Genomic DNA, 22,216 nt, shown 5'->3' with positions numbered 1-22,216 from the left:
AAATAATGCAAACAGCATTGACACGACTGCTGAGGACATTGTGGTGGTGTTGCAAGATTGTTTTTAATCATAGCTGCTGGTAGGACAAAGAACGACGCGTGGAAGGAAGAGCAAGATTATGTATTGTGTAAACAAAACAAAAAATTCAGAACACTGCACCTTTCTTTACAGGAACAACCATCTTGTGAAAGCGTCCAATAATTGAATATGGAAATATATAGAACTTGGGCAAAATTACTCAAACAGATCAATTGTGCAGTGTTCCATAAATACACTAGGCTGAAAGGAGTTCCGTTTAGAATACTGATGAAACATATTTCAAAGATTGTCAATTTTTCTAATCTTGGTATAGACAGTAATATACTACAAGGCAGGATTACGAGTTAGCTAACTAATAGGCAGAGTGATTCAGCCAACTAAAACGTCTAAATTTCACTTTTATATTCCAGAAAATCAATAGCCATTTCTGTCTGCTTATCAAAGTTCTGGCTAACTCGTTGAACATGCTTTATAGTATACCCTCTGGGGTATTTCTGATCTTGAGCCAAATTAGGTAAAGATGGATGCTTACAGCTAAATAAAGAAGCAATGCAAATTACCAAATAAACTGGACACAGAATGCAAACAAAATGCCACTGAACAGATTGATTTAACATCCCAGATTACAACTTGGAATAGAACTGAATGTGTGCCTTCACAACAACACACTAGTCACTGGACTGGCTTTGTTCCTGGGTGGTCCGAATCTCTGACACAAAGATGACGTCATCATGGGAGTTCTCCTCCACTCTCAGAGAGAGATGAGTCACCTGTGACATCACAACTTCTGTATGGGAGGAAGGCGAGGGCAGAGAGATGTGATGAGAAAATCAGAAATACAAATATCCTGTTTTTCCTGGTTACGAATGGTTTATCATATCAATGAGCTCTAGGCCCTCTATTCTTTTCACTAATGACCTGCCACTGGCAATAAACAAAGAGTGTGTGTTGACACATTTGACAGTGCAATGTCAGAGCAAAATCCAAGCCATGAGGTCAAAGGAATTGTCCATAGAGCTCCAAGACAGGATTGTGTCGAGGTAAAGATCTGGGGAAGGGTACCAAAACAATTCTGTAACATTGAAAGTCCCCAAGAACACAGTGGCCTCAAGTTTTAAACAGGAAGTTTGACACCCCCAAGACTCTTAGAGCCGCCCGACCAAACTGAGCAATCGGGGGAGAAGGGCCTTGGTCAGGGAGGTGATCAAGAAGCCGATGGTCACTGACAGAGTTCCTCTGTGGAGATGGGAGAATCTCCAGAAGGACAACCATCTCTGCAGCACGCCACCAATCAGGCCTTTATGGTAGTGGCCAAACAAAAGCCAATACTTAGTAAAAAGGCACGACAGCCCACTTGGAGTTTGCGTTACCTTAGATTGTAAACAGTCATGGTCAAAATATATTCAATGGCTGTAAAGATGGGGAAAGGCCTGTAATCAATAAAGAGATGCTCTGCTTTATTGACACTCTACAAAACAAGTCCTGCAGCCTCTAGTTGTCTTATCTTGATTATCGTAGTGTCATGTGGTCGAGTGCTGCAATGAAAGACCTAAAGCTGCAGCTGCCCAGAACAGAGCATGTCTTGCTCGTCATTGTAATCGGAGGGCTAATATCAATACTATGTATGCCAGTCTCTCTTGGCTAAGAGTTGAGGAATGACTGACTGCATCACTTATCTTTATAAGAAACAATGTTTTGAAAATTCCAAATTGTTAGCATAGTCAACTTAAACAGACACTCACCCCACCAGGAGTCTTTTCACAGTCCCCAAATCCAGAACAAATTCAATAAAGTGTACAGTATTATATAAAGCCATTATTGCATGGAACTCCCATCTCATATTGCTCAAATGAACAGCAAACCTGGTTTCAAAAAACAACAGATAAAGCAAACCCTCACGGCACAACGCCTCTCCCCCATTTGACTGAGACTAGTTTGTGTGTATGTATTGACATGTAGGCTATGTGAGCCATTTTTAAATTGATGTAGTTCTGTCCTCGTCTATTAATGTTCTGTATGATGTCATGTTTCATGTGGACCTCAGGAAGAGTAGCTGTTGCTTCTGTAACAGCTAATGGGGATCCTAATAAAACACCAAATGAGTGTCAGAAATGAATTTTTAAAAAGTTATCCCTTCATCATTGGCCTGTTTTATCAGACAGTATTATTGACCAACTAGTAACTATGGATCCCGAAGATATGAACACATACCTGCAGAGTCTTCGCCAGGAAAAGACATCTCTTGCTCAAGCTGCACATCATTCTTAAATTGAATAGAAAATCATTAGCGTCATTCAAAGTTCAGACAATGAGTGCGGTTACATGCACACAATAATGTGATTATGGATAGTCAGATTATTATAGTTTAAAATGTTAGCATGCTTTCAAGAACGATGTCCCTAATAATCCTGTTTACATGGAATCAGGCTACCTGATGTCACTGATAAATGAAAAAATAAATTACATTTACATTTACATTTAAGTCATTTAGCAGACGCTCTTATCCAGAGCGACTTACAAATTGGTGCATTCACCTTATGACATCCAGTGGAACAACCACTTTACAATAGTGCATCTAAATATTTTAAGGGGGGAGGGGGTGAGAAGGATTACTTTATCCTATCCTAGGTATTCCTTAAAGAGGTGGGGTTTCAGGTGTCTCCGGAAGGTGGTGATTGACTCCGCTGTCCTGGCATCGTGAGGGAGTTTGTTCCACCATTGGGGAGCCAGAGCAGCGAACAGTTTTGACTGAGCTGAGCGGGAACTGTACTTCCTCAGTGGTAGGGAGGCGAGCAGGCCAGAGGTGGATGAACGCAGTGCCCTTATTTGGGTGTAGGGCCTGATCAGAGCCTGGAGGTACTGAGGTGCCGTTCCCCTCACAGCTCCGTAGGCAAGCACCATGGTCTTGTAGCGGATGCGAGCTTCAACTGGAAGCCAGTGGAGAGAGCGGAGGAGCGGGGTGACGTGAGAGAACTTGGGAAGGTTGAACACTAGACGGGAATCACTCCTCAAAACAAATGTACCACAGTGAACAGGTTATTTTTGGGAAGCATATTTGACTCCGAGTTTGGACAGTTTGTATGTGAAAACCAAGACTCATACATTGTTGTTCCGAACACACTTCTACACGCGCTAAAGCGGGAGGCTCACTTGGCTGATGCTAACACATGCGCAGATCAAATACACAGCTGGAACAACGATTAAAGTGAACAATTCTAAATATTGCTCAGAAAACCAGGTGTTTTAATCAACGTATGCCAACTTCGATTTTGACCTTACGAGAAGGAGAGTAAGGTGTTTACATGACTATTTCATAATTTGACTACTGCCATAATCAGTTTAACATTTAAATATTAGTGTGCATGTTAACCTACTCACTGTGAAGAAGCACCCCTCCCTCCAGTGTTACTCAAAAGTTCTGTTACCTTGTCCTGCGTAGCAGCACTGGATACTACTTCCACATCGGTCGTCTCTTCAATCTCAGCAAACTGTTCTGCACAATCTAAAGACATTTACACTGACAATTCACGTCAACAAGTCACTAAACACAAACAGTCATCCCACAATTGAGAAAATGTCTGAGTGTGGAAGTCTGTTGTGTGAAGAGAAATCTTATACCTGAACAGACTTCTTCATGACAGAGCAGATCATCCTAAAATGGCACAGAACAATATTAGTGAAAGTTTGTTGCAGAAAATGTTAAGATTCCCCTCTACTACAACTCAAATGACTTTTTTTTTGCTGTGTGTGTGTGTGTGTAATATATATATATATATATATATATACACTGCTCAAAAAAAGGGAACACTAAAATAACACATCCTAGATCTGAATGAATGAAATATTCTTATTAAATACTTTTTTCTTTACATAGTTGAATGTGCTGACAACAAAATCAAAAGAATTATCAAATGGAAATCAAATGTATCAACCCATGGAGGTCTGGATTTAGAGTCACACTCAAAATTAAAGTGGAAAACCACACTACAGGCTGATCCAACTTTGATGTAAGGTCCTTAAACAAGTCAAAATGAGGCTCAGTAGTGGGCGCCAGTTGATTTCCATAGATCATTTTTGTGTGATTTTGTTGTCAGCACATTCAACTATGTAAAGAAACAAGTATTTAATAAGAATATTTCATTCATTCAGATCTAGGATGTGTTATTTTAGTGTTCCCTTTATTTTTTTGAGCAGTGTATATAAAATAATTGTACTGCAATGAGGGCATTTCACTGGACCTTTTATACCTTCTGTAGAGTATGTACGGCACCAATAGAATTCCATTTGAAGAATTCTGTTACCTTGTCCTGTGTGGGAGCACTGGATGTAACCTCCACAACATTTGCCTCTTGAGCATCAGTTCTCTGTTCAGTGGACACTACAAAAGGCATTTACATTGGCATCAATAACTACACAGAAATACTCCAGCCTGAATCCACAAAATGTCATCACAAACCTAAACAGTCTTCATCAGGACTAGACTTTGATTCCCCTAGAAGGTCGTCCTAAAAATGAACAGAATATCATAAGCGTCCCAATCAAAGTGGATACAGAAAAACAATGCAACAACTCCTCTCTACCACTACAAATATGCTTACCCTTTCCTGCGGGGTAGCACTTGATATACCCTCTGCATAGGTTGCTTTCTTAATCTCAGCACCATCATCTGTGGATGTAACTGTAAAGGATACTTACGTTCATCATTTAAAATCAACAAACAATAAGAGTGCATTTGTCCATGTATGGATTTGTCTGACACCAATCAAATCAGATGTGATCACATACCTAAACCGTCTCCTATGGGACATGAAGTCACTTCTCTAAGACATGAGTCTTCCTCTAGCACGTCATCAACCTAAAAATGTAACCGAATATTAAGAGTATTCATAGTTCCGTTTTATGACGACAATGTGAATGTCACTTATTACAACCAACTTCTTACCTTATTATCCTGTGTGGGAACACTGGATACAACTTCTACATCAGTTGCTGGTTCAATATCAGCTAGCTGTTCTGAAATCTCATCTACAAAGGCATTGATCATGTTCAGAAACAGTCTTTTTTTGATTGTTTGCATTTAGCCAAACCTGTCAAATGATCAAAGTTGTCAAAATGGGCTCTAGCAATGTTCCACTTTCATGTGTCTTCAGTACACCGGCATAAATTAAGACTGAGAATCAATATAATACAATCTTTGCTGATGTGTCATGTACTGCATTCGGTTTTAATCTATTAACTACAGAATTATGAAATACCACTCACCACTAGATTCATCTAATGATGCACAAACATCAGCTAGAGTAGAGTCATCCTGGACCTGCGATAGAGCATGCTGGAGTTTAATTGTGAGTAACAGGAAATCATTCTCATGTGAAGGAAAAATGGGAAAACCAATGTATTAACATCTTGTTACAAAACACGCCCTGGTTTTGCACACTACAACGGTTTTTGCACGGATCTACAATCTGTGTCGAGATACACGAGAAAGCCCTATAAAATACATTTTACAATGGCTCCATTTTAAAAACAGAGAAAATGCATAGAATCGATACAAAAAGTTTACAATTACACCTACCTCTGAGGCAGCCTTGCTCAGGTCATCTCCTGCAACGGTGTTGTCACTGTCATCTGGGTCTTCATGATCTGTATGTTAGCAAACCTGGGATAAGACTCCAAAATAGTGCAAGAAACTTTCACATCACTGTTCTATATGAAGATGAGTTCTATCAAAACCCTGCGTCTTTAAGAGATCTGAGACATGCTTACCACGTTCTGACCCAGCATTCGACGACGCTGTATCGAAGTCATCGCTCTGGTCAAGTTCAAAGTGTAAACATATGATGCTCAAATTAACAAACATCACAATGAAGTAAATTATAAAAGGCCATTATCTCTATAGGAAATCTTTGTTATGTGTAGATGGAGGGAGAAACATTCCTTGTTACAAACCTCTTCTGTTTCTGAAGACAACGGCTGAAATATATTGTGTGGGTCTACTATCATTTCAGTGTCGTGATTCAGCAGCAGAACCTAGCGTTTAAAAAATATATATTTTCCAGATAACAGCTCAGGGTTATATTTCAGATACAAATATATGCAGGGATACGTCTCACACATCAGTTGGTGGTTTTTAAACACAGGGTGTGGGGGAGCTTTCTTACCTTTATGGAGTCCTCAAAGATCTTCAAAATCTTTGCTTTACACCAACTCTTCTTAGCAGAGGACCAAACGACATAGGATGATGAACCAACTGTAACATTCAGCTCAACTCTCTGAAGTTTACCAAACTCTAAAACAGACACAAAAAAAGCTAAACCTTTTAATATTAAACTAACACACCCAGTGTAATAGGTACCATAAAGTACAAAAATGTATGTACTCTACTGCACGTCGCTCCGGTTAAGAGTATCTGCCAAATGACAAATTTAAAATGTAATAAGTACTCAAATTTGATAGAAAAGAATGCAAAGTTCAAATAGTAAATAAAGTGTAGAACTCACCAGACTCAGCTACAACAGCAGAGATGTTGACATCCTCATCTCTGATTCCAGATTCCTCTTTTTTGGTCTCCAACTCCAAAGCCAAGGTCTCCGGTTCCTCATCTTTGGTCTCTGACTCCTCTGTGACAGCATGTTCTGACTTTGCACTCTCGACGACAGGCTCAGCACACAGTTTGAAAACTTCCTCATAGAGGTCGTCTTGACCTTGGTAGATGATTGAAAGAGAAGTCTGGTCAAAGTGTTCGTCGCAATACAGACGTGACTCTGAGTCATCCAGACTGAAGGCTTTTTCCAGTACTGATACACTCCCACTTTCGTCTTTGTCTACTTCCAATGTGTCGTTTTTAGTCCTTGAAACCAAGATGTCTTTGTTCCCTTGGGAGGTTGCCGCTTGAGCCTCACATGAGACTCTACTCTCTGAGACACATTCGAGTCCTGCGTCACTTGGTTCCTCACAGATGATGATGATGGGAATGGACTTAGTGTCTATTCCTTCGTTGGGTGTCTTTGCACTCAGACCCTGTATGGCGGTCATGGATTCTTGGATCTCATTTGTGTAAGACTGTTTTTCTTCCTCTTTGTCATCATCAATTGACTCGGTGTCAAAACAATCTGCATCTACTTGGAAACTTATCAGATCCCCATCCTCTGCATGACCTTCATCTGTTGCTTGGGTGAGTACGGAGTTGTCCTGTTGCTCATCAGAAATGTCTGTGCATTTGTCCTCATCCACTAACTTATCAGTTTCACTATGGGCCAAAGCATAGTCTGTGTCATGCTCTCTGACTTTTTTATATGGCTCTTCAGGACTTGAGTTGGGCACTGCTGCCGCTTCCTCAACCAACTTAAATTCACCTACCAATGAAGGCGTGTCACCTGACATTGCAACTCCTGTAGGATCGGACTTGTCTTCGTATTCAGACGTTTCTTTGTCAACAGAGCTCTTCCAGTACAGCTTCATAGTGTCATTTATCATTTCTTCCTCGCATTTCACCTTGAGAAAACAGGTGATCCCACCCCGCTTTTGACTGGATACTCTCATAACTGTCAGGCGTAGAAGTTTGTCTTTTATGAGTTCTGATAACTGGTCAGCAGCAGTGTCATGCCAGGATCCTTGTGAATAATCAAACCCTTCAAGCTGACACTGGAACGCCTGTGGGGGAGTGTCAATGAGCACAGTTGGCATTGGCCTCACAGCTTTCAGATTGACTGTAGACTCATTTCCATAGTCCACAAAGAGAATGGATAGGGCATCTCCATCTTTTCTTAGGACTTCTGCACGGTACCACTGTTCATCGTCCACAAATAGAGCAATGCAAGGGCTTCCAGTGCACAGGCTTTCAGTGTCAATTAACGTTGATGCAACAGCATTCCCAGCGTCTGCAACAACTTCAGTGATCTTATCAAGTTTGTCTGATTCAGCAGATTGACACCAAAAGGACTGAGGTCCATTTATAGTAGAGGCATAGACTTCTACGGTCTGTCCCTCTGAAATGTCAGGCTTACTATAACGAGCAGTCTTAACGTCGACCAAAGTGCTCATCTCTGGTGGCACACTTCTAGCAGAAGGGCTTTGTTGGGGCTCTTCTGCCTCTTGGTTGGAGCCTTCTGATGTCTCATGTATCACATCAGACGAGGCTGTTGCACTGCTGGGAGATATGTTGCATGTGATTGCTTTGCTGCCGTGCACTAGGCCAACCTCCCAAAAAGATCCAGACTGTTTCATGAACATGCACCCTAACCGTTTGTTACCGTTTAAACCAACTTTCTCTTTGAAGTTGGACACAACTTCCGGATTCAGTTCCGCTTGGTTTCCGACAGTTGTCACTCCACTTAGGAAGCAGTGAATACTGAACCTGGGAATTTCAAGGAAGTGTTTGTCGAGTTGACATATCTTGGAGACTGAAACTGTTGCTGTATTTCCAAAGTCTATGAACTCAACAAGAGCTGTTTCGTTTCCCTGTATTTCACTTACAACTGCACGGTACCATGACGAATCATCTGGAAACTCTGCATTGACCAAGTCTCCTTGACTCAAGTCCTTAGTGTGAATGGTTGCAGCAGTTGACTGTTCAACATTGAGTTTCTCCACAATGGAATAAATGTCGTCTTCCTCCTTGATCAACTGTACAAAGAAACTCTGTGGACTATTGCAATGTGAGACAAAGACATCGGCTACCATGCCTGGATTTATGGATTTTGAGGGCAGGTCTGAGAGTTTTGGAAGATCTTTCACCTTTGCTTTGGGAACTACAATCTCCTTTTGTGGTTCACTGAGGGATGGCTTTAGCGCTTGTGGGCCTCTAGTTTCCACCTGAGGAATTGTTTTTTCTGGTTGTTTCCTGGCCTCTGAACAAATTCGCTCATTAGGTCTCCTCAAAGGTACCCGTTTTTGATATGTTGTGTAGGTTGCTCGAGGGAGTTTCTCAAACTTTTGGGTGTCCTCGTCTGTTTTTTGTAACACCTCTTTAGTTGTAAACAGAGGTTTGGCCTCGAGAGCTGATGTGTGGCTGCTGGTTCCATCATGTGGTCTCCTGCTTCGGTGTACCACTTGCTCCTCTCTGTGCATCTCAAGGTTGAACTTCTCCTTTATCTTTGCATTCACTTGCATTTTCCTGTCATAGAGCTCCACCAGCAACTTGCCCCCAGGGTCTTTTGCTACCACAAGAGCCCTGAAGTTCCGGTCAGTCATACTGGTCTCAAACCAGCTGTTCACCTCACTTGTAACCTCTCCGGGGATATCAGAAAGCCCACACTGGACAGCTTGTACAGGCACAGACATGATCTCACTGGCCTCAATGGGAATGGGAAGCAGATCTGATTTTATTACTTCCAATGTGTCGCCATAATCCACAAAGTGCACCAGGATTGTTGGATTTCTAGACTTGATCTGCCCTCTGTACCACTCTCCGTCCGTGTATTTCGCAAAGCACACAGTTCCAAAAGTTTGGGGACAGTTGGTGATCTCCAACTGGCGACAAAGCGTGTTGATGGTCTCTGCAAGTCCTTTAACTGTATCTGCATTCCTTTTCAGCTGGCAGTAGAAGTGATTGACATTTTTCACACTTGTCACACTGACCTCTTCTTCACTCCCCGTTTTGATGTTGTGAGTGGAGTAGTAGTAGGTGTCCAACCGGAAAGGGGAGGAAGGGACTTTTTTGGCAGGTGCACGGTTTGCCAGTCCTTTCTGAACCATCAAGTTGCAGACACTCTGAAAGGGTGTTTCCAGATCCACCACATTGAATACTACTTTCTGGGCATTGTACATGACAGCATATATGGTGCACTTCAAGACCCTGTGGTCAGATGCTGCGGTGTCCACAAAGTCATGGAACTGTCTAATGGCATCTTCAGGCCATTCAGTGGTGTGAGAAGTAGGGAGGATAAGGTTGTACAAGCTGCAACGAAAGGCTTGACCTTTAAGTTGCATGAAGTTGGGATCTATGCGGCGCAAGTCTTGCAGGGAGACTGTCTTTGTCTGACCATAGTCTATGAACAGCACATCAACGTGCAGTGTTGCATGCTTCTGAATGACCAGGGCTCTGTACCACATTCCGTTGTCTGGGTGGCGGGCAACACAGGCAGGTTCCACAGGTTGCCCAAACTCAGTGTCAGCATAGTGCTGCTGTATGTCTTGCATGAGCCATTTTAGATGATTAGAATTTTGTGCTAGTTGGCACCAAAAGTCATTTGGGCTCTCAATGTAAGACACATTGGCTTCAACTGAACTTCCTATTGGAAACAGGTATTCCTTGAAGGCAGTTCTGGACTCTTTGACAGTGGAATCGCTAGTGGACAATCCTTGAGGGCCAACACTTGCCTTGAACACATCATAAGGAATGGCACGTGGGTTCTGTGTTGTGGGGGCGATGATAGGCCTTGAAGAGGCCTTGTGAGGGGTCTTACTTGTGTCGCCCTTCTCTGCATAGCCAGCACTGCAAAGCAGCTTACTGACATCTCGCTCTCCATGTGCAGAGGAGTCCATCAGTTGAACAATGTAAGCACCATGAGACTTTGCAGTTACGTGTACATCCAGGATCTTGTCTGCGATTGATTTTGTGAAGAAGTCTGTAGCATTTCGGCTCCATTTCTCCTCTTTTGGTCTAATACCGGCCAGCCTACACTTCAGTGCAAGTGCTGGCAACTCTTTAAACTTGTCAGGAAGGACTCCTAGATTGAACCAGTCAATCATCTCTGTGTTTCCGTAGTCAAAAAAGAAGACCGTGGCCTTGTTCCCAGTGACTTCAGACACAGTCGCCCTGTAAAAAGAGTTATCTTGTGATCTGGCAGCACAATAAAGGCCAACTTTTGGACATTCGACAACTCCTGCACTGACTGGGTTGCTGTACAAATGAGCAAGATCATTCATCATTTGATTAAATGCATCTGCATACATCTGTGTATGAATCCAGAATTCTGAAGGGTTCTCCACATGTTGTACAACTGCCACATGTGAAGAATTCAGAGGGAGATCTTCGGCAGGATATTTGGCCTTAATTTCCATGGGATCACTAGAGTTTGGTGGTGCAGTTTCCTGAAATTTGATTCCATCTGGATGTGGAGGACAGTTGTTGCGAACAGCATAATCTCCATGCACCTTCTCAGAGTCCAGCAAACATCTCTCCTTTGTGCCAAACAGTTTGTTGATGTTTGTGTTTTCATTCCCATAGAGTGTTACGTAGTGGACTCCCTCTGACAGACTCTGGTACTCGAACTTGGCGATCACAGTCCTGTTCAGAAGTAGGGATTTCAGATATTCAATCTGGGCAGCCGTCCAGCCAACGCCTTTGTCGATGACGCCGTGGAGGGAGCAGACGTATGTGACAACAGGCATTCTGAAGAACTCTGTGGCCAGTGGTCTGATGTTCTCCGCTTGGACAAACTGTTTCTTCCCATAGTCGACATGGAGCACTTCAACCACATTATTGGCTAGAAATACATGTTGTAACATAGACCGATACCATCTTCCGTCACTTGCTCTTGAGGCACATGGGGAACCCAACGTTTCGGGTCTGGTGATGCCCATTTCCACTCGGCCTTCATAGTGTTGTGTAATCTGCTCCGTTAGTTTCTTCAACTCTTGAGAAAACACTTTCAACTGACAGAAGACGCGCAGTGGGTTGGTTACCTCCGTGACAATGACCGTCTCTACGGTTTCCGTTTGCAGCTCTGGATACATGTAGTGCTGCTGCTTCTCAATTTGCTCACGGGTCTCTAGTGGGTCATTTCTCACGGAGGACTTCTGTGGATATTCTGTAGAGTTTGAAGCCCCACTCTGCAATGACTTTGAAACGTAGAGCTTGAACTTATCGGTGCTCAGCTTCTTAGCAAACCCCATTTCGTGCATCTGTCTAGATACGCAGGGCACATCCAGAAGGAAGGTTCTATGGGGCACCAAGATGTCCTGGACACATGCATCAACCGTCTTTCCACAGAGGGATTTCAGAAATTCTAAGGCCACTGGAGACCACCTGTTCTCAGGTGACACGGGCAACACATTGGAGAGAACACAGAATTCTACTTCAGGGGGTAGGTGGAAAAACTCTTTCTGACCCCAAGCCAACATGCTAGTGGTGACACCAAGCATTCGCCCTTCGTCAATTAGGAACACATTGTAACTTGAGCCATTTCTTGAGACTATGCGTACCCTATACCAAGTTTCATATATCTGAACCAGGCACACATCTCCAGGATTTCCCTCCAACTCACGAAAGGTTTCTCTGGGAAACTGAATGTCTTTTCGCAGGCGTTGATAGGCAATTTTTCGCTCTTGATCAAAATTGCCCCATAGCTCCACAATATCACATTGGGGATTGCAGTTCACCCTTGTTATGAGAACTGAAATGTTTGAACCTGGTGTTGGAAGCCCAGGAATTGAACACATTTTGACGTTGTCAAAGTATTCCGTCTTCCATCAACTATCAATGTCCATCCAACAAATCCTAAATGTCAAGGTCCAATGAGTCTAAGAAAAGAAGTCAGTAGATTAAATTCTGTATTGTGGACACAGTGCCATTGAAAAACTTTGATAACAAAATAAAAAATACTCAGCAAATAAGTTGTTGGGCACATTGAAGGAGAAATTAGCTTTTTTAAATATATATTTTTTAAACCTTTTACCAAATCGAAACTTTATGTAAATGGTAGGGAGGATCCAGGCACTTATTTTTGCGATTTAACTTGTTTTTTAGAAACTTACCCCAACCCGGCGAGTCACTTCGTCATCCTTGTTGTGCTGTACAGGGCTCTGAAAAAAACATGACAGATTGAGTCGCATAAAATCGAATAAAAGCTTGCGGATAAAGTTCAGAATGACAAATTCATATGTCTAAAGACCTTCATCACTATAATGACAGCTTTTCAGTTTCTAAAAGGAAGTATTTGTATGTTTCAGAGCCCCTGTACTGCACAACCAGGATAAGGACTTTATCATTATAATGATAAAGGTGGGTGCTTATATTTATCGTATTTCACAAATGTACACGTGTGCATTACAGGCATCTATGATTTGGAAATGTGTTTATGCATATCCCAACTCCCCCATAGACATCCTCGGAGAGTGGGCAATCAATGGCAATCCTAAACCAATTAGGGCAACGACAAATCTTGCACCTTGTCGGCTCAGGGATTCAAACTGGCGACCATTCGAATTTCTGGCCCAACACTCTTACTACTAAGCTATCAGCGGACTTGCTGGTTGAGGTAAGATTCTCTAAAACAAGTGAAATGGCAAAAATAAACATGTCTGGACCCTTCAATAACATGCCATTTACACTAACGATAGAGGTTTGGTTGTAAAAAGCCAACCTCTCCTTTAAGATTGATTGTACTATTCAATCAAAACTAGAGGTAGACCGACTATGATTTTCCAACGGCGATACCAAATTATTGGAGGACCAAAAAAGCTGATACTGATTAATCTGACAATTTGTAATATATATATATATATGTAATAATGTCAATTACAACAAAACTGAATGAACAATATACACTTATTTTAACTTAATACATAAATAAAATCAATTTAGTCTCAAATATAATGAAACATTCAATTTGGTTTAAATAATGCAAAAACACAGTGTTGGAGAAGAAAGTAAATGTGCAATATGTGCCATGTAAAAAAGCTAACGTTGAAGTTCCTTGCTCAGAACATGAGAACATATGAAAGCTGGTGGTTCCTTTTAACATGAGTCTTCAACATTCCCAGATAAAAAAGTTTTAGGTACTATAAAATTTGTATTTCATATACCTTTGACTATTGGAAGTTCTTACAGGCACTTTAGTATTGCCAGCCTAATCTCGGGAGTTTATAGGCTTGAAGTCAAACAGCGCTGTGCTTCAAGCATTGCGAAAAGCTGCTGGCACACGCAGGAAAGGGCGGTTTGAATGAATGCTTAGGAGCCTGCTGCTGCCTACCACTACTCAAGACTGCTAAATCAAATCATAGACTTAATTATAATATAATAAACACACAGAAATACGAGCTTATGTCATTAACCTCTCTGGGATATGTGGGACTAGCGTCCCACCTGGCCAAAAGCCAGTGAAAATGCAGAGCGCCAAACTCAAATAAATTACTATAAAAATCAAACTTTCATGAAATCACACATGTAAGATACCAAATTAAAGCTACTCTTGTTGTGAATAGAGCCAACATGTCAGAATTCAAAAAGGCTTTTCATCGAAAGCAAAACATGCTATTATCTGAGGGTAGCACATCCGTAAACAAAGAGAGAAAGCATATTTCAACCCTGCGGGCACGACACAAAACGTAGAAATAAAATATAATTCATGCCTTACCTTTGACGAGCTTCTTTTGTTGGCACTCCAATATGTCCCATAAACATCACAAATGGTCCTTTTGTTCAATTAATTCCGTCGATATATATCCAAAATTTCCATTTATTTGGTGCGTTTGATCCAGAAAAATCCCTGTTCCAACTTGCGCAACGTGACTACAAGATATCTCAAAAGTTACCTGTAAACTTTGCCAAAGCATTTTAAACTACTTTTGTAATACAACTTTAGGTATTTTTTTTATGTAAATAATCAATAAAATTGAACATTTACATTACATTTAAGTCATTTAGCAGACGCTCTTATCCAGAGCGACTTACAAATTGGTGCATTCACCTTATGACATCCAGTGGGACAGTCACTTAACAATAGTGCATCTAAAACTTAGGGGGGGTGGGGTGAGAGGGATTACTTAACCTATCCTAGGTATTCCTTAAAGAGGTGGGGTTTCAGGTGTCTCCGGAAGGTGGTGATTGACTCCGCTGTCCTGGCGTCGTGAGGGAGTTTGTTCCACCATTGGGGGGGCCAGGGCAGCGAACAGTTTTGACTGGGCTGAGCGGGAGCTGTACTTCCTCAGTGGTAGGGAGGCGAGCAGGCCAGAGGTGGATGAACGCAGTGCCCTTGTTTGGGTGTAGGGCCTGATCAGAGCCTGGAGGTACTGAGGTGCCGTTCCCCTCACAGCTCCGTAGGCAAGCACCATGGTCTTGTAGCGGATGCGAGCTTCAACTGGAAGCCAGTGGAGAGAACGGAGGAGCGGGGTGACGTGAGAGAACTTGGGAAGGTTGAACACCAGACGGGCTGCGGCGTTCTGGATGAGTTGAAGGGGTTTAATGGCACAGGCAGGGAGGGAGCCCAGCCAACAGCGAGTTGCAGTAATCCAGACGGGAGATGACAAGTGCCTGGATTAGGACCTGAAGACGGATGATCTTTGTTCAATACAGGAGGAAAACAAACTGTAGCTAGCTTTCTGGTCACGCGCCTCTATCCTCTATCTAACAGTACACTTCAAGTGACCCTCGTTCAAGATGGCCGTACTTCTTCATTTCATAAAGGAAAAACCTCAACCAATTTCTAAAGACTGGTGACATCCAGTGGAAACGGTAGGAACTGCAAGAAGGTCCCTTTGAAATCTGGATTCCCAATGAAAACCAATTGAATAGAGTGAATTTAAAATAAAATAAATCTGAATGGTTTGTCCTCTGGGTTTCTCCTGCTAAATAAGTTATGTTATACTCACAGACATGATTCAAACAGTTTTGGAAACTTCAGTGGTGTTTTCTATCCAAATCTACTAATAATATGCATATATTTATTATCTTCTGGGGATGAGTAGCAGGCAGTTGAATTTGGGCATGCACTTCATCCGGATGTGAAAATACTGCCCCGTCACCAAGAAGTTAATATGGTAAAATCCGGAAACTATCATTTTGAAAACAAAATGTTTATTCTTTCAGTGAAATACGGAACCGTTGCGTATTTTATCGAATGGGTGGCAACCCTAAGTCTGAATTTTACTGTTACATTGCACAACATTCAATGCTATGTCATAATTATGTAAAATTCTGGAAAATTAATTACGGTCTTTGTTAAGAAGAAATGGTCTTCACACAGTTCGCGTTGAGCCAGGCGACCCAAATTGCTGCATATACCCCAACTCTGCTTACACAGAACGCAAGAGAAGTGACACAATTTCAGGCACCGCATTGATTATATGCAACGCAGGACAAGCTAGTTAAACTAGAAATATCAATCACTAGTTATGTTAAGATTGTTTTTTTTATAAGATAAGATTAATGCTAGCTAGCAACTTACCATGGCTCCTTGCTGTCTGCACTCGCATAACAGGTGGTCAGCATGCCACACAGTCTCCTAGTGGATTGCAATATATTCGGCATCCAAAAATGCCGATTACCGATTGTTACGAAAACTTGAAATCGGCCCTAATTAAAATCGGCCATTCCGATTAATCGGTCGACCTCTAATCAAAACCAGTAATTGGTGTTGAAGGAAAGGTTGAAAATAACTTAATGTACTGAGGAAATACATATTTTAATCATAGCCGAGTTGATTTGTTTCATACTGATAACATTGGTTGAGTAGACAACACGAGTCAGAGCATGTTCTATCGCATTAGGAATGCCCAGATAAAAATGTTGAGTAGCCTACATTAATCAAAACATGTATTAACTCGTAGAATGCATAAAAGGAACAGTGTTATAGATTTCTCCTTACCAGGTTGAATGAATATTGCACCATGTATAAATTGATCTTTACAGCTGTTTAACAAGAACTAAATCAGTTCTCATCTAAAACTACTCAATACACCGACTGATAATTTAACTTCTTATGGCTGGGTGCAGTATTGAGTAGCTTGGATGAATAAGGTGCCCAGAGTAAACTGCCTGCTACTCAGTCCCAGAAGCTAAGATATGAAACACTCTGAAGCTTCTAAAACTGCTTCTAAAACTGTTTGAATGATGTCTGTGAGTATAACAGAACTCATATGGCAGGCAGAAACCTGAGAAAAAATCAAAACAGGAAGTGGGAAATCTGAGGCTTGTAAGTTTTCAACTCATCCCCTATTGAAGACAGTGGGATATGGTCATCTTGCACTTCCTAAGGCTTCCACTAGACGTCAGTCTTTAGAACCTTGTTTGATGCTTATACTGTGAAGGGGGCCGATGAGCAGCCATGAGCGCAGTCTCGCGCGTTCACGTGATAAGTTGCGTTCCATTGTATTTCTACAGACAAAGGAATTCTCCGGTTGGAACATTATTAAAGATTTATGTTAAAAACATCCTAAAGATTGATTCTATACTTCGTTTTACATGTTTCTACGGACTGTAACGGAACTTTTTTTACTTTGTCTGCTCGTGCGTCATGAATTCAGATTACAGGGCTGAACGGGCTAATCAAACATTTATTGTGGAACTGGGATACCTGGGAGTGCATTCTGATGAAGATCATCAAAGGTAAGTGAATATTTATAATGCTATTTATGACTTTTGTTGACTCCACAACATGGCGTCTCTCTCTTTGGCTGTTTTGGTCTCGGAGCGCCGTACTCAGATTATTGCATGGTGTGCTTTTTCCGTAAAGTTTTCCTGAAATCTCCTTAATGCAACCGCTGTGTCAGAAGTTTATGTAAAGTTCCATGTATAATAGTTGTATTATCAATGTTTATTATGAGTATTTCTGTAAATTGATGTGGCTCTCTGCAAAATCACTGCATGTTTTGGAACTACTGAACATAGCACTCCAATGTAAAATTAGATTTTTGGATATAAATATGCAACACAACATACGTGTATCGAACACAACATACATGTATTGTGTAACATGAAGTCCTATGAGTGTCATCTGATGGAGATCAAAGGTTAGTAATTAATTTTATCTCTATTTACGCTTTTGTGACTCCTCTCTTTGGCTGGAAAAATGGCTGTGTTTTTCCGTGACTTGGCAGTGACCTAACATAATCGTTTGTGGTGCTTTCGCTGTAAAGGGTTTATGAAATCGGACACTGTGGTGGGATTAACAACAAGATTATCTTTAAAATGGTATAAGATACTTGTATGTTTGAGGAATTTTAATTATGAGATTTCTGTTTGAATTTGGCACCCTGCACTGTCACTGGCTGTTGTCATATCGTTCCCGTTAGCGGGATCTCAGTTAATACAAACTGGCAATTGAATATGAATAGGCCAATCTGAATTTTGCCAAGGTGGTGCCTGGTTTACATTAGGGCACTGCACAATGGTTCGGGGAATAAAAATTGGTACCCCTGTTTTCAATACCTCACCTTGTCCTGGGTAAAATAAAGTTAATGATGCCTTTGACCTTAACAAAGGCCCAAGGACCAGTGGAAGCAAAATAGCCACATAACATCAAAGGTACACCCCCATATGTTACCGTAGGTATGAGGTACTTTCCTGCATATGCTTCTGTTTTTAACTCCCATCCGGCCATGATTGGGAGTCCCATAGGGCGGCGCTCAATTGGCTCAGCATCGTCCGGGTTTGGCCGTCATGGTAAATAAGAATGTGTTCTTAACTGACTTGCCTTGTTAAAAGGACACATTTTTATCTATCTATATATATAAAATACTGAGCATACAATATAGCTAGTAATTGTATTAGTCTTTTTGCTCATCTTTATCAAGAGTGCCAATAAATATGGACGCGACAGTATATAAACTGATTATGCACTAATGTAAAATAAGACTGGCATATCAAGGGAATTCAACATCCAGCCAGATTTGTGTTAAGTAGGCCTAAGCAATTTTTTAATATTTTTACTGCCATTCTTACTTCAACCTCAATCACACGGGAGATATGAACATTCAACATTAATGTATTGTATTGGCATGACCGTGTGCAGTCTTCACCCGCAATGTTACACTGACCAGTTGATCTTACAAGGAAAAAGAACCTGTGAAATGACAAAGAAGCCATTAAACGTGTCCTATTGGGTGTACTAGACAGAGCAGGGTTCCCTGGTTAATTTTATTTGGCCTGCCAAGTTCTGGGCTTTAAAAATATATATATATATATATATATATTTGTATAGTTGGACATAAGATGTAAAAACACCAGCAAATCAAATTCAAGTTATTTAAATGTAGGAAATCTGTCCAAAGTATTCCCTCATATACTAGAGATATACACTGTGTCAAAAACATTAAGGACACCTGCTCTTTATTTACATGATAAACTGACCAGGTGAATGCCATGATCCCTTATTGATGTCACTTGTGAAATACACTACAATCACTGTGGATGAAGGGGAGGGAGACAGGTTAAAGAAGGATTATTAAGTCTTGAAACAATTGAAACATGGATTGTGTATGTGTGCTGTTCAGAGGGTGAATGGGCAAGACAAAATAATTAAGTGCCCTTGAACGGATACAGTACAGTAGTAGCTGCCAGGCACACCGGTTTGAGTGTGTCAAGAACTGAAACGCTGCTGGGTTTTTCACCCTCAACAGTTTCCTGTGTGCATCAAGAATGGTCCACCAGCCAACTTGACTTGGGAAGCAATGGAGTGAACATGGGCCAGCATCCCTGTGGAACGCTTTTGAAGAGTCCATGCCCCGATGAACTGAGGCTGTTCTGAGGGCAAAAGTGGGTGCAACCCCATATTAGGAAGGCGTTCCTAATGTTTTGTATACTCAGTGTATGTGATCTTAAATGTAAGCAAGGTTTGAAATTATTATAGTTTTAGTCAAATGTTTTACATTTTTGGGCTTGTTGCAATCAATTTGCAGTCTACAAATGTGTAATTATGTTCCAGGCCCCTGACCATCTGCTCAAGAAAAATGTATCAGCTTGGGGCTTAATCTAGTTGATGATCCCTGTACTAGAGAAATATAGTGGAATTCACAATCTTGACATTCTGTAGCTTACCTTAACCTAGGCAATCTTTTCAAATAATTCCCATTAGCCTACTCTCTAGGAAAATCATACACAATCGATAATAACCCTTCCAATGATCAAACCTCTCATTTAGGGCTATTTTACAGACATTTATATAATGTAACATAGCAGGCAAATTATACAAAAGGCATCTCTTCTAAACAAATTTGTACATAGTCAAAATAGTTGTAGCCAACCAATTAAATGTTATGATACCATCAATCTGTCAGTCCGGTTATTTCTTCCCATAAAGTCACTATCAACTTTGACGTTACTGCCACCATGTGGGTTAAAATGGTAATGGTTAGTATTCTTATTCGACTCCACCAAATTGACATGTCTTTGAGCTATTATGGGTTCACAAACACAACAATTGTTATCGGTCAAATGTGTTTATCGTGCAGTAACATGTGGTATACCGTTTTAAAAACACCAACCCTGAAAGGCGACGCTCTAACTACTAACGTTAGTTAGCTAACTACAGACCAGAAAGAATTACAGCACATGGCCAATGCAACTGCCTGTCGAACCAGTTGGGATAGCCAACTTAGCTGGTTAGCCATCTCAATAGCGATCTATGAATAAACCATATTCAGTAAAAACCCGTTAACTACACAATTTCACAGTTAAAATGCCATGTAATTAGCTGACAATCCACACAAACGACGAATGTACAATAACTATAGTAGCTAGTTTGCTAACGTTTGTTTGGCTAAAATGCAACCAAGTTAGCCGGAGCAGCGTGCAGGAGACATTAGCTAAAGAAAGGCAAGCTGAAGTCAAAATAAATTGGCTAACTAACTTTAACTAGATGAATTTAGGATTCATCATCCACGTCAAAATAATTATCAGTAGTAGCTAGCTGCTCACCCTTGCTTTGCAAATAGTTGTCCTTCTAGCGCTGATCAACGACGTTTCTTCAAAAAGGGCAGAACAAGCACTTTCAAAACTTCCCTCAATTAACTTGTTAGCGGCGTCGCGCCATGGCGGGAGTCTTCTCGTTCTCAAAATGAATAATAACGTTACTCACGTCATCAACGTTCGGAAGCTAGTATTATTGTGCAAGTTAAATAAAATATTTGATGCGACCTGCTTATCAATAGGCTACAGTTACATTTGAAACTGTTGGAAATTTGCAGGCAGGGAAAGTAATAAGATGCTTTGAAGATGCCGCTGTTGTATGCAACTAGCTAGCTTCTTTTGCAGTAAGTGGAGTGAGTGACCGGATGAAAAAAATGCAACAGCAAAAAAAAATGTTGCACTTGGCTTCTGTTTTCGTCTCCACCCCACTCAACAGGAGGGGACTAATGGTATCATCAAATCACAGATAAAGAGTTTTATTATAATCCGTATATGTAGCTTTCCATGCCTGCACATTGAGAAAGGGCATATGCCCTACACAAACCTACAAAAATCATGTAAAAAAAATATGAATGCTGTTGGATGGAAAACCTGGGTTACTTGTAATGACATATAATGAAAGGCCGAAAGGTCAAATACATTTACCCTAAATTCTTTGAGGGACATGATGATCTGGGTTCTAGGACCAAAGAAGGTAGCCTGGTTGCTGTCTCTGTTCAGCTATTACATTCCACCCCTTGCCACTCCTGAATTTGGCAAATGACCGGAGTGGCAAGGAGTGGAATATTAGCTAGAAAGACTGGTACCCACACTACAAAGACGGGTCCACAGAAAACCATCTTTGACCGGTCTTTGCATATCAGTTTTATTATCAAGAGGCACTGCATAAAGACACTTCATCCTCATTGCAGGCAGAGGGGCTTGAGTTTGACCCTGAATTACAAGGCAAGGCCCCAACACACATGCCTATGTTTTCAAATCAAATGTAATTAATCACATGCTTTGTAAACAACAGGTGTTGACTAACAGTGAAATGCTTACTTATGGGCCCTTCCCAACAATGCAGAGAAAGAAAATAGATAAATAATAGAACATTAAAACACGTAATAATAAAAGTAATACGTTTGCACTCCCCTCATCTCCAAAGTTGATCTGAATAGGTGAAAGCAATATTGTGGGAGTGTATTACATAGTGTAATACATTGGGAGATCATTCAAAGAGTTTGAGTCAGATAAAAATGGTGGGAAAACAGGAGATGGTTTGTCAAAGAAGAATGGGCGAAAGTGTAAGCAGAGGGAGCTGAAGACAGGAGGAGAAATGGAAGTGAATGAGGGTGAAGTATCGAAGGTGGTAGGTGCGGTAAAGTCATCGGAGACCGAGGTGTGCACCGAGGATCAGGATGAAGAAGAGTCTTTGACAATAGGAGTGAAGTTTATGAAAAAAGTGGACTCTTGCCTTTTGGCTGATCCATTTGTGGGTTCACGGTGGGTGAAATCGGTGAGGGTAAATAGAAGTGGTCTAGTGATAATTGTTTGTGTTTCTGATGGGCAGAGGAAGAATGCACTCAAAGTCAAATGAATAGGGGTAAGTAAAGTGAAGTGTTTCAT

General features: G+C 41.2%; 1 protein-coding gene across 3 annotated transcripts; it reads right to left on the bottom strand.

Moving 5' to 3' along the window:
* Positions 1 to 44: 44 nt before the first annotated feature.
* tdrd6 (tudor domain containing 6) lies at positions 45 to 20,939 on the bottom strand. 3 transcript variants are annotated; one of them, XM_046298870.1, is made up of 17 exons: positions 20,618 to 20,937; positions 12,739 to 12,786; positions 6,540 to 12,504; positions 6,201 to 6,328; positions 5,989 to 6,069; positions 5,806 to 5,851; positions 5,615 to 5,682; positions 5,302 to 5,356; positions 4,982 to 5,064; positions 4,825 to 4,894; positions 4,638 to 4,717; positions 4,496 to 4,544; positions 4,341 to 4,417; positions 3,658 to 3,691; positions 3,465 to 3,541; positions 2,251 to 2,302; positions 45 to 826 (listed from the first exon to the last, which is right to left on the bottom strand). In XM_046298870.1, exons 3-17 carry the CDS (start codon positions 12,421 to 12,423, stop codon positions 708 to 710), a joined length of 6,903 nt encoding a protein of 2,300 aa, XP_046154826.1. In that variant the 5' UTR covers positions 12,424 to 12,504; positions 12,739 to 12,786; positions 20,618 to 20,937; the 3' UTR covers positions 45 to 707. The 3 variants fall into 3 exon arrangements, with proteins under 3 accessions (XP_046154826.1, XP_046154827.1, XP_046154829.1); XM_046298871.1 differs by lacking the exon at positions 5,989 to 6,069 and having other exon boundaries at positions 20,618 to 20,939; XM_046298873.1 differs by lacking the exons at positions 45 to 826; positions 2,251 to 2,302 and having other exon boundaries at positions 3,465 to 3,556; positions 20,618 to 20,939.
* Positions 20,940 to 22,216: the final 1,277 nt, after the last annotated feature.

Source organism: Oncorhynchus gorbuscha, linkage group LG14 (assembly GCF_021184085.1).
Source record: "Oncorhynchus gorbuscha isolate QuinsamMale2020 ecotype Even-year linkage group LG14, OgorEven_v1.0, whole genome shotgun sequence".
NCBI classification, from domain to species: Eukaryota; Metazoa; Chordata; class Actinopteri; order Salmoniformes; family Salmonidae; genus Oncorhynchus; species Oncorhynchus gorbuscha.
The sequence above is the reverse complement of the archived record's forward strand: the minus strand, read 5'-3'. Positions and strand labels throughout refer to the sequence as shown.

Coding starts and splice junctions, on each gene's coding strand:
- tdrd6 (XM_046298870.1), bottom strand. CDS start 12,423: ATGTGTTCAATTCCTGGGCTTCCAACACCAGGTTCAAACATTTCAGTT. Junction 6,070..6,200: donor TCTTTGAGGACTCCATAAAG/GTAAGAAAGCTC, acceptor TTTAAACGCTAG/GTTCTGCTGCTGAATCACGA. Junction 4,545..4,637: donor GTGCTACCCCGCAGGAAAGG/GTAAGCATATTT, acceptor GTTCATTTTTAG/GACGACCTTCTAGGGGAATC.